The sequence below is a fragment of the Brachyistius frenatus genome, unplaced genomic scaffold, assembly GCF_029030835.1.
Source record: "Brachyistius frenatus isolate BFR_SWC_R1_liver_20210118 unplaced genomic scaffold, ASM2903083v1 Contig_196, whole genome shotgun sequence".
NCBI lineage: Eukaryota > Metazoa > Chordata > Actinopteri > Embiotocidae > Brachyistius > Brachyistius frenatus.
In genome coordinates this window covers 119,303-131,266 of record NW_027210795.1, presented here as the reverse complement: position 1 = coordinate 131,266, position 11,964 = coordinate 119,303, and the positions used below count along the sequence as shown (strand labels likewise).

Genomic DNA, 11,964 nt, shown 5'->3' with positions numbered 1-11,964 from the left:
GCGCCTCTGTCTTCCCTCATTTTTCCAGAAGACTTCCATCTCTGTCACACTCTCACTCTCTTTCCTCAGCTCTCCTGTGTGTCCACAAGTTTGCATGATGGCATGATTCAAAGAGTTTAGCAAACACTGCTTTTCAACGAAAGACGCTGAATGCATCCATGGCGAGGGATGAACTGAAACAAGTCTCTGTCTTCACTCGGTGGTGGTGGTGGTGGTGGTGGTGTGTGGGGGGGGGGGGTGGCAGTGAGGGGGGAGAGAAAAGAGGCCGTAGGTTAAATGCTCAGCCATAAGCTTTAACCTTTAACTAAGTGGTGATGTCAGGATTTTAAAGGAATTTGGGGAAAAAGTGATAAGAATTTCATGTATTCTCAGAAATAATGATAAATAATAATGAACTTTTACTCTACTATATTTATCTGACATTGATCTGAGTGGTAAACAAGCCAGTAAGAGTTCACATAAAAAAACAGATAAAATACTTTGTTAAACTTTATCTATAATATTGGATAAAACCTGTCCCACTCATGTACTGTGTCACATCTCTTCCATTCAATTCAATGCTAAAGGCATAAAGAGGTCAAATTATCCAATATTTTGCAAAAACAAAATTGGCCCAAAAAACATCAAATGTTTCGCAATAGAACTTTTTTATTCTTCTCTCCTGACATAATAATTATCTGACAACCCACAAACTATAAAAAGAAGATTAAACTGGCTCCACTTTTGCCAGCTACCACAATAAAATAGTTTGCAGGCACGTATGCATCAATATTAACAATACAATAATATATAAATATTTCAGTTATGTGGAACTTTTCTGTGAGTTTTGTTATTTTAATTATTGGACTATTTTGACCTGTGTGTATCGATACATTTAAGCATCTGAGTGCTCTTAACTATGGAGTAAAACAATGTCCAAACAAATTCCCTATGAATGAAAGATAGCACAACAATTGAATACACTACTTAAGCAAAAGCAAACAATTATTCAGAAGAGTTTCTCATTCATTTCATATATTTTCTTCATATAACATTTAAATATAGGAAAGAATAATGACTAAATATTTCCTCTAATTCTCTTTAAGTTATGCATTTTGATTTTTCCCCACTTATTATTTGGACACTGTCTTCTTCAAGTTTGGCATTTTAAAGTTTATGGAATTTAGATTATCAATGCATTGTACAGGTTATTTAGTATGTTTATGTAAGATTTTTTTTTTAAATATTTTTTTTTTTTACTTAAAAACATCCTTAAGTCAGACATCTCTTTACTTTTTTTTTGTACACATTATTGGAGCAGAGAAACCCAGGGACCAGCAGACCTCCCGCTCCAGCGTTACTCAGAGTCCCCTGGCGGCCAGTATTATAATAACACACAGCATAAACCTTCAAGTATCCTGCCGTATGTCATAAATATGAGCTCCAATTAATACATGAGGGTACGTTATGGAATATAGTTTAATATTTTATAGTCTGTGGCTTTTAAATCCACTTACAACTGGTTTTGTATTACTAGTCCACTTGATCAAGTAACCTATTTATTTTGGATCAAATAAAATAAAATAATACCATATATCTTTAGAAAATGACAGTGAAATGAAATTAAAACTATTTGAGGAATAATTCAACTTTTATTTGACCGGAAACGACGACGTTTTGGCTTCAGTGAGTATATGAAATATTTGTCCGGTGATGGCCCAGGAATGCATTTTTCCTCTGTGTGCGTCTCGGATATTACTCTGACTGGCTGTGAGGTAAGAAAACAAGTCCGTCCCTCTGTACTGCAGCCATCCTATTGGTCCAAACTGCGACTAAGGAATGTCCTTCAACTGTTTAAATAGCACTCATATCTGCAGGAGAAGTCAGTGTAATAAGTGGAAACATCGGAATAAACAGGGGCACAAAGAAAGTTTGCACCTATCTAACGAGCTTCTGTCAGAGCTAAAGAAAGAGAAAGGAGATAAATAGTCGGACAAGCAAGGACGTTTTTCTTTCTTTGTTTCATCCATTTTCAAGGGGTTTTTCATTTCCAAGGTTTGCAGACACTATCTTATCATTTATCACTCGTTATATGTAGATTTGGTCAGGATGTGTTCAGTAATGTTTGTCATTCTTTGGCTGTGACAGGGAGCACTTGAGATTTGGAGATGAAGCTGTGTGTCATCTTTTTGCTGTTGATGCTGTGGAGTTGTGAAGGCGCAAGACTGGCAGGTGAGAATGGAAAATGTCTTATTTGTTGTCTTTTTACCTGCAAAAACTGTCTAAGTTGATGTATATTGAAAATGATCATTTTTGTTTGGGCTTTAAGCCGGACTGTGGAATTTAAACTATGTGGGCTCATCACTAAAACGTCAGTGATATTTGATTCAGTTATTCTTATATTCGGTGTTCCAGCCTGCTTTTTTGTGGTTTTCTTTGTTTTTATGCACTTTTTGTTATGAGAGAAAAAAAAGTAACCGGTGTTTATCTTTTCTTTGACCGCAGAGAGTCGGGATGATAACAGTGTGTATGACTTGTTTGATCTGGCCCGAGTAAACAAGAGACATCACGGAGTGAGTTTGGTCAAAGGCGCAGATCCCAACAGCCCCGCATACAAGGTCCTGAACGCAGACCTGATCCCCTCCATCCCCGACAGCTCCTTCAGGGACCTCCTCGACTCCATTCAGGCCGAGCGGGGCTTCCTCCTCCTGGTCAACCTGAAGCAGTTCAAGAAAAACAGGGGCAGCCTTTTGACCATCGAGAAGATCGACGGATCCGGACCCGTCTTCGAGATCATTTCCAACGGCAAGGCGAACACCCTTGATGTGGTCTTCTCCACCGCGGACCAGCAGCATCTCGTGTCCATCGAAGATGCAGTTTTGGCCACTGGCCACTGGAAGAACATCACGCTGTTCGTGCAGGATGACCAGGCGCAACTTTTTGTCGGCTGTGAAGAAATCAATATCTCAGAGTTGGATGTGCCAATCCAGACAGTGCTGTCCCGGGAGGTGGCAAACATCGCCAGGCTCAGGATTGGAAAGGGAGCAGTGAAGGACAAGTTTATGGTAAGATCTGTTTCAGTGTTTTGCCTCAGAGGGGGGGTCCCAAAAATAACATTTAATACATTATATTTGTATCATCACAAGGTAATTGATGTAAGAAAATAAATATTTAAGAGTATCTCTGACTGGAATTTCTTCTTTTTCAGGGAGTGCTTCAGAATGTGCGCTTTGTCTTTGGTACCACTCTGAATGCCATCCTGAGAAATAAGGGATGTCAAAGTGGAGGTAAGTCTCGCAAATAAATCAAATACTCGTTATCAATTGCAAAGTGTGTATAAGGATGTAAGTATGTTTCCATGTGAACAGAATTTAATTTGTCTTCTCTCTTCTTTTTTTTTTACAATGCAGCAGCTCTAACTGATGTCATGACCCTGGACAACCCAGTCAACGGCTCCAGCCCTGCCATTAGGACCGACTACACCGGCCACAAAGCCAAAGGTGAGACCTCTCCTCCCCAAAGAGTCAAATCTGAGTCTCTGTTATTCTGGTTTGCTGCCAACTTCAAGAGTTAATTTAATTAACCGGACTCTTCTCTCCTACTGTTCATGCAGATCTGCAGACTGTCTGTGGCTTCTCCTGTGACGACATCGCCGGCATGTTTAAGGAGCTCCGGGGACTCAATGTGGTTATTAAACAGCTGTCGAATGAGCTCCAAAAAGTGGTAAGCTCAAAGGGCAATCGGGGTCTGCGCTCTGTCATCACTCACTCCCTCTTTTCCTGTCCCCTCCATCTTTGCCTCTGCTTCCAGTTAATGCATTCCCAGTGCGTAGCCACTTGTCACTGTAATGGCAGTCTCCGGCCAAATCCTTAATGAGACCCATGTGAATACACAAATATGTTTGGCTGACGGTCACATTTGCACTGCTTCGCTAGATTCAAGCAATGTCTTAATCACAGTGTCGGCCGCTGATTCATTTGTATTGGAACCTTGGCAAAATGAAAGTTTTCCATACTGAGCAACCCCCTTCTCTCTCTGTCTCTCTATCCCCCTCCACCCCCCAGACTGAGGAAACCATAACCCTGAAAAATTCTATGAACATCCACAATCAAGTCTGCATCCACAACGGCATCATGCACAACGACAAAGATGAATGGACCGTGGACGGTTGCACTGAGTGCACCTGCCAGGTAAGCCTCACGACAACCTGCTGGAATGCAAAACTTTAACCAAGTCAGAGATCAGCTGATGAAAGATGATAGCTGTACTTCAATAGTGTTTATCTTAGCACCTCCATTTATAATCACCTTGCTTCTGTCCTGTCAACACTCTGTCTGAAACGATCATCAAAGCAGCAGGGGAGGGGGGGGCTCCTTTTACTTCTTGCAACATCCAGTGAGGGGTGTTCATGTACTGTGTAATTAGTTGGGTATTAGTGGGAGAGTGTTAGTTTTCTGTGAGCACAGCAGGAGTTTCATGTCCCCTATTAGATCACTCCATTGTGAAATATAGCAATTAGACCTGGAACACTACCAGCGAATCCTTGTCTGTTTTGTGGCCAGTCAGCTACTTCATTATTCTTGTACTCATTAAACTGCTCCTCTGTCCAGAACTCTGCCACCGTGTGTCGTAAAATCTCCTGCCCGCTGATCCCATGTGCCAACGCCACTGTGCCCGACGGCGAGTGCTGCCCTCGCTGTGGACCACGTAAGTTGTCTTTTAAATCTGATAAACACATGTTGACTTCCATCTTATTATCTTTTTTGATCATTTTCCCCAAAAGTAACGAATCCCCATTTAAGTTTTTGTCGTCTCCTCCTCCTCCTCTTGCAGCAAACGACTATGCAGAGGATGGCTGGTCCGCCTGGTCTGACTGGACCCACTGTTCGGTGACTTGCGGCCGTGGCATCCAGCAGCGTGGCCGTTCCTGCGACCGCATCAACAGCAAGTGTGAGGGCACCTCTGTCCAAACCCGTGACTGCTATCCACAGGAATGTGACAAACGCTGTAAGTCACCAAACATTCGCAACACTCTCATTGTGTTGATAAATTCTCTGGGATTGAGGAAATGATGAATTAATTGTGTATGAATTGTTTACAGTCAAGCAGGATGGAGGTTGGAGCCACTGGTCACCCTGGTCTTCGTGCTCTGTGACCTGTGGTGAGGGGGTCATCACCCAGATCCGCCTCTGCAACTCCCCCACGCCCCAGATGGGTGGCAGGGACTGCCAGGGAGAGGGACGTCAAACCAAAATCTGCAAGAAGTCTCCATGTCCTGGTAAGTTAAATGTCAGCACCGAAGATGATATGCTAGAGTGTATGTATGCGGGGCAACATAATGAATATTGATCTGTATTTTTAAGTCAATGGAGGTTGGGGACCTTGGTCGCCATGGGACACCTGCTCTGCTACCTGCGGTGGAGGAAACCAGATCCGGAAGCGTCTTTGCTCCGACCCCGCCCCCAAATACGGAGGAAAGGATTGTGTTGGTGATGCTGCTGTGTCTCAAATTTGCAACAAAGAAGTCTGCCCTGTTGGTGAGCATCTAAGCTTTAACAACTAGTGAAACACAAGGTGCAATTCACAATAGATGACTTTCTTAATATAAAACTTCTTTCTCTCCACAGATGGCTGTCTCTCCAGCCCCTGCTTCCCCGGCACAAAGTGCATCAGCTTCCCCGATGGCTCTTTCAACTGTGGCAGATGTCCACTTGGCTTCACTGGGGACGGTGTAACCTGCAAAGACATTGACGAATGTAAAGAGGTTCCCAATGCCTGCCATACACATAACGGAGTCCATCGCTGTGAGAACACTGAGCCAGGGTACAACTGTCTTCCCTGCCCTGCACGTTTCTCCGGTCCTCAGCCCTTTGGAAGAGGAGTGGAACAGGCAACTGCCAAAAAACAGGTTTGGATTTTTTTTCTCAATTGCTGTGTTTGTGGTTAGCACACTTGCTGCTTGCTGGATTTTAATCCTCTGTAATTTTCTGTAGGTTTGCAGAGCCCGTAACCCTTGTCAGGACGGCAGCCACAACTGCAATAAAAATGCAAACTGCATCTACTTGGGTGTCTTCTCCGAGTCCATGTTCCGCTGCGAGTGCAAGCCAGGTTATGCCGGGAACGGCCGGATCTGCGGCGAGGACAGTGACCTGGACGGGTGGCCCAACACTGACCTGCTGTGTGTGGAGAACGCCACTTATCACTGCAAGAAGGTAGCCACACCCCACGCGGACAGAAATGCAAAAGGCCATTATTACTCATCTGCACTCTATTATTGTGATGATTGCCTCTTTAACCTTCTCCTTTTGTTCCTTTATAGGATAACTGCCCCAACCTTCCCAACTCTGGTCAGGAAGATCATGACAAAGACGGCCTGGGTGATGAATGTGACCATGATGATGACAATGATGGGATCCCCGATGATAGGGTGAGTAATCGTAGCAGTTTTTATAGCCCCAAACGGGGCTTTCCTCAGAGACCAGACATAGCAATCAGCTGCAGCCATCCTTCCTCTGGGTAGTATGGAATGTCAAGTCTTCATGTTTGTGTGCTTTCACCAGAGATTTAAAGTGGAGAGGCAGTAGCCCAGAAATAGTGTAATATAATTTCTGAGGTGGCTTGTTGCCCATAATTCTTAGTGTGGATTTGGAAAGTTGGGCAAGAAAAATGCAGTGGTAAAAATCTCCAGTGGGATATCACATTCCAGCTAAAGTTAAAAAAAAAAAACAGAAAACAGGCCTGGAAAAGTTTGAATATATTTTCTTTCAGTCATGACCCATTTTAGTAATTCAATTGATATTTTCTTTATGAATTTAGGACAACTGTCCAAAAGTGTACAACCCTGCTCAGTATGACACAGACAGAGATGATATCGGCGATCGCTGTGACAACTGTGTGTTTGAATCCAACACTGACCAAACTGACACTGACAACAACGGAGAGGGTGATGCCTGTGCTGTTGATATTGATGGCGATGGTAAGTCATTTTTTTTCAAAATTTAATCCTAAATTATGTCTTTCCCTCGTTTTGAAAATGATTTACAAAGTCGGGAAGGCTAAAATTCCTATTTTTCCACTAAACAGGTATTCTGAATGAGAACGACAACTGCCCGTATGTTTACAACGTGGACCAGAGAGACACTGACAGAGACGGGGTGGGAGACCATTGCGATAACTGTCCTCTGGAGCACAACCCTGATCAGGTAACGTCAGACGTCACCTGTTACCTTTACATTAGACCCACGATGATTGACACAGCTTAATCTGACATGTAACTCTGTAGGACTTTTTCTTGGGGAATGCTTTAATCAAAAAGAGGAATGTGCAACGAAAAATATGAATGTGTCATTTTGCTGATGTCCGAGGACACTGGACACTTGTCTGGTTGGACATTTCTTGCATACCTGACAACAAGGGGCTGCATTTAAATCCTAACCAGAGTAGCACCTCTCATATCGAGGCTGGTGAAAAACAGCAGAGGGAGTTATTTGAAGTGAGGACAAGCGTCTTTCAGTGTGAGTCGGTCTTCGGGGAGATTTTCTCATAAATGAATTCTGTCCTTCCGTAGATCGACTCTGACTCAGATCGCATTGGAGACAAGTGCGACAACAATCAGGACATTGATGAGGATGGTCACCAGAACAACTTGGACAACTGCCCCTACATCGCCAACGCCAACCAGGCAGACCACGACAAGGACGGCAAGGGCGACGCCTGCGACCATGATGACGACAATGACGGCATCCCCGACAACAAAGACAACTGTAGACTGGCCTTTAACCCTGATCAACTGGACTCTGATGGTGAGTCAGTCTCTCAATGGCGTCCTGCAGAACCCCTCGTGCCATTCCTCCTACGGGTATTTCAGAACTCCTTGTATGTCTTTGTAATTTCCATGTCCATATTTTTCTCTCAGGCGATGGCCGTGGTGATGTGTGCAAAGACGATTTTGACCAAGACAATGTCCTGGACATCCATGATGTGTGCCCGGAGAACTTTGCCATCAGTGAGACCGACTTCCGCCGATTCCAGATGGTTCCTCTGGATCCCAAAGGCACCTCTCAGATCGACCCCAACTGGGTGGTTCGGCATCAGGGCAAGGAGTTGGTGCAGACTGTCAACTGTGACCCTGGCATTGCTGTTGGTAGGTACCATACAGACATCTCGCTGCTGCATGGACACAAATTTGTAGCAAAACAGATTAAAAACAATCTGTTATTTCAATTCAGGTTATGATGAGTTCAGCGCAGTGGATTTCAGTGGAACGTTCTTCATCAACACGGACAGAGATGACGACTACGCCGGGTTTGTGTTCGGCTACCAGTCCAGCTCCCGCTTCTACACGGTGATGTGGAAACAGATCACACAGACCTACTGGTCCCCCACACCCACAAGAGCTCAAGGCTACTCTGGCTTGTCAATCAAAGTAGTCAACTCCACCACAGGGCCCGGTGAGCACCTGAGGAACGCCCTGTGGCACACTGGAGACACCCCAGGACAGGTGAGCCTGGAGAACTTGACTCAGGGTTTAAGATATCATTTAAGAAAATGTTTGACACTTTTCTCATTTTAACCATTGCGATTCATCCATTTTCAGGTCCGCACTCTGTGGCACGACCCCAAGAACATCGGCTGGAAGGACTTCACTGCCTATAGATGGCATCTGACCCACAGACCCAAGACTGGACTTATTAGGTAAGTTCAAAACCTCAAAGCATGTTCTTTTGTGCAACTGGAAATCTGCATAATACATATTACGATGGCAATGGACTCGAATGTTTGCATTTTCTTTTTCAGAGTGGTCATGTATGAAGGCAAGAGAATCATGGCCGATTCTGGAAACATCCACGACAAGACGTACGCTGGTGGACGACTGGGCTTGTACGTCTTCTCTCAGGAGATGGTTTACTTCTCGGACCTCAAATACGAATGCAGAGGTAAGCACACATGTCATGGTCAGACACTGTAAAAGACGCTTGCCATCGCCTTAGACTCAATTTGTGACATGTTTGCTGTCTGTTATTTCTTTCAGATTCCTAATTGGACCAGAGAGCCTTCCAGAAGAATGTATCCGTAAGAATCTATGACAAGAGACCTGGATCGATTTCTATTTAACTTTTCCCTTTGCGAAATGCACATTGGAGTTATGACGAGCAAGTGAGCTATTATGAGGTAAAGTGACCTCGGGAGATAAAGCCAAATGAACGTTGAGTGATAACTCTGCACCACTGCACCAAACTCAAATTGTGAGCGCAGCTTTGCTCAGAAGAAATTGGCTCTCCCACTCAGTTTGCTCTGATCTGCTTTGAAAGAGGGCCACATTTTATTGCTTTGCACACCAGAACTGTTGGCGGTATTCATCTGTGGATAAGGGACAAAAGGGAAGTGTGTTTTTAATTTTTGTAATTATTTTGTATTACTATACATCTGCTGTGGACTCGAAGATACTTGTTTCAGTATGAAGAAAGCAGGAGGATAATTTGTTTTAAGGCTGGGGTAAAACCCTTTGAAGGAACTGTTGAGGGACTGCGGACAGTATGGACCGACTGTTACTATCAAAGAGAGTGAATGTCGTTTGCGTGTTTGTGCATGTGTGCTACCTAACAAGTGTAGTTATGAAGACAACCCAGTCAAAATTGTATTAAAATTCTACGGATGACCCCTCACACGAGTCTCCCAGACGTGTATATATATATATATATATATATATAAAATATATGTATGAGGTCTTGCATTTCGCCGACGCTTAGGGCTGGTCCAAAACATTAGTCTTCTCAGGAAAGAGCACTAGATGAAACATGGAGAGCACAAACTTCAGGACAGCACAGGGCCCCAAAGCAGGCACACTACACACTGCTTTGGATCAGTAATTATTCGCAAAATATATTGTTAATATCTCTTATCTTTTTTTGAACAAGTCAAGGGACAGAAACAGCAAGGGCCAGTCTATTTCTTAAGATTATTCTAATTATGCAAGTTTGCATTTTCGTATTCATCACAGATGCTTTAATTCTTTAAATATTATCAGCGACCCAAATCCAATCAATGGAAATCAAGATCATAGAAAGACGTAGAAAACTTCTGACCATAACCAGAAAATGTGGCAATGATAGGCATCACTTACGCTATCTCTAAATATTCTGCTTCTGCACAGTGTGCATGACTGGTGTGCCTGAGCTTGTGTGTACATTTCTGACAAGGGACAAAAAAAAAAGGAAACCCTTTATGTACAAATATTACCTCATTAGTTCTTTTTGTATTGAGGCCAGCAATACACAAGAATCACTTGTCTTAGCAACAGAGTATAAATTGGTTGGCTTCTTTTTTTTAAGCAAGACTTTGCTATCATTTATATGCTGTATATAAGATATTTTTGTAGCAAAAGAAGCCCGAACAGGAAAGTAAAGGATTAAAGAAATGTTGTCTTGACTATGTTTTGCGATATGTTTTTCCTGTGCAGTTTTGATAAATTATTCTGTTTGTTTTATGTCGAAGTTATTTCATTTGTGTAGATATATGCTATTTAAATAATTTATCTAGAAGCGTAGCCTCATATGGAAGCGTTTCTGTTTGTATAAACTTATTTGCACACTGACACAAGGATGTCTTTGTTTTTGTTTTTATTTTTTTTATTTTTTTTTTATTATTAGTGAAGCTTTTATATAAACATTTGTACCATAGTTTCTACCCAAAGTGCTGTTTATACTCCTACCTGTTATTTTGTAATGTCAAATGAACAATAAACTCTTCAGGAAAAAAAAAAAAAAAAAAAAAAAGTTCTTTGTGTCTTTCTTCGGCTAACAAACAGTTAAAGAGTCGAAGAAGCTTCTTTCGCTGTTATTTTTGAACTTCATATCTATTTCCGCGGAAGTCTTCTCCCTGGAAAAGCAAAGGGAGACGAGCCATGCTGTGTAAAGCGACTGGAATTCATTAGTTGAGTCTAGTGAAGCCTTGGATAAAGGGAATATCCTTGGGAGTCAACAGCAGGAAAACTCAACATGAAGTATAACCTACTTAAGCCGCACATCCACACAGATCTGATTACGCATTACACAGGCGTCTCCTTACACCTTCAAACAACGGCACTCCACGTGAGAGGTAGACACGAGGAATTTTGCAGTAATAAATTCAGAAACTTCGGGGAAGTGACCTTAAGTTATGGCTGTGATCCTCTCTTGCTGGTAGGAATGTGCATTGAAATTCCACAGTTTTCATAAAAACGTCTAAATATAACTCGTCAAAATAGATGACTAGATATCTGCGGACCGGGTCGACAGCTGGCTGACTGTTCTGCACTAAGACCCTGCACCGGTATCTCATCTGCAAACACAATCCAGACAGTTCATCTAAATCTTTCACAGTGACGGTCGTGCCAGAAAAAGCCAGACAGTCTCAGCATGCCGGAGGTCTCTTTACATTAAGAGTGACCTCATTCTTACCATTATGAGCTCACTGTGTTTCCATTACCCTAAATGAACAGTATATCTGCTCTATTGTGTCAGTTTATTGTTATAAACAGACAAAATTGCTACACATGCTGCAGATGTACTTGTGAAATTATCACAAATGTATGGTAACCCTCCCCCCCAAAATAAACTTAATCTTGTGTGGTCAGTGTGAAAAGTGTTTGCAGTTCTCAGACCTGTGCTGAGATCTCCGTTTAGATTCCTGGAAGTTTCCCTGACAGCGGGGCTCTCCGTTGGGATTTGACCTTGGAGGTTCACCTGGCCGACTTGTGTTCAGTCTGGAGGAATGTGAGATAATTCCTGCCGTTTAGACGGGGTCAGAATGTGCGGGTGGGGTGAAGAGTGAGATGAACAGGCCCGTAGGTGTCCAGAGGGAGGCGAGGCAGGGCCTCCGGGCTGAGGTCAGCCAGGTGCAGGCTGCCGGCTCACGCTGTGCAAGCAGGAACAAACAGGAACCGTGTCAACAACTCAAACAACCCTAAGAGCCTAATTCTCAAAGCCAGCCATCTTTTTGTCAGTG

General features: G+C 43.1%; 1 protein-coding gene across 2 annotated transcripts; it reads left to right on the top strand.

Moving 5' to 3' along the window:
* Positions 1-1,875: 1,875 nt before the first annotated feature.
* LOC138632852 (thrombospondin-1-like) lies at positions 1,876-10,731 on the top strand. Of its 2 annotated transcripts, none has more exons than XM_069718704.1 (22): positions 1,876-2,034; positions 2,128-2,211; positions 2,485-3,044; positions 3,188-3,266; positions 3,393-3,479; positions 3,593-3,702; positions 4,044-4,169; positions 4,590-4,686; positions 4,813-4,986; positions 5,081-5,257; positions 5,343-5,516; positions 5,607-5,887; positions 5,973-6,191; positions 6,299-6,406; positions 6,796-6,955; positions 7,063-7,181; positions 7,547-7,781; positions 7,895-8,122; positions 8,208-8,479; positions 8,576-8,673; positions 8,776-8,915; positions 9,011-10,731. In XM_069718704.1, the coding sequence occupies exons 2-22, from the start codon at positions 2,148-2,150 to the stop codon at positions 9,016-9,018; spliced, it is 3,516 nt and encodes a 1,171-aa protein (XP_069574805.1). In that variant the 5' UTR covers positions 1,876-2,034; positions 2,128-2,147; the 3' UTR covers positions 9,019-10,731. The 2 variants fall into 2 exon arrangements, with proteins under 2 accessions (XP_069574805.1, XP_069574804.1); XM_069718703.1 differs by having other exon boundaries at positions 3,390-3,479.
* The last annotated feature ends 1,233 nt before the right edge of the window (positions 10,732-11,964 follow it).

Excerpts from the sequence above, each read along its gene's own strand:
- LOC138632852 (XM_069718703.1), top strand. The coding sequence starts at position 2,148 with ATGAAGCTGTGTGTCATCTTTTTGCTGTTGATGCTGTGGAGTTGTGAA. Across the intron at positions 7,782-7,894 it reads TGATCAACTGGACTCTGATG|GCGATGGCCGTGGTGATGTG; the intron begins GTGAGTCAGTCT and ends TTTTTCTCTCAG. Across the intron at positions 8,123-8,207 it reads TGACCCTGGCATTGCTGTTG|GTTATGATGAGTTCAGCGCA; the intron begins GTAGGTACCATA and ends ATTTCAATTCAG.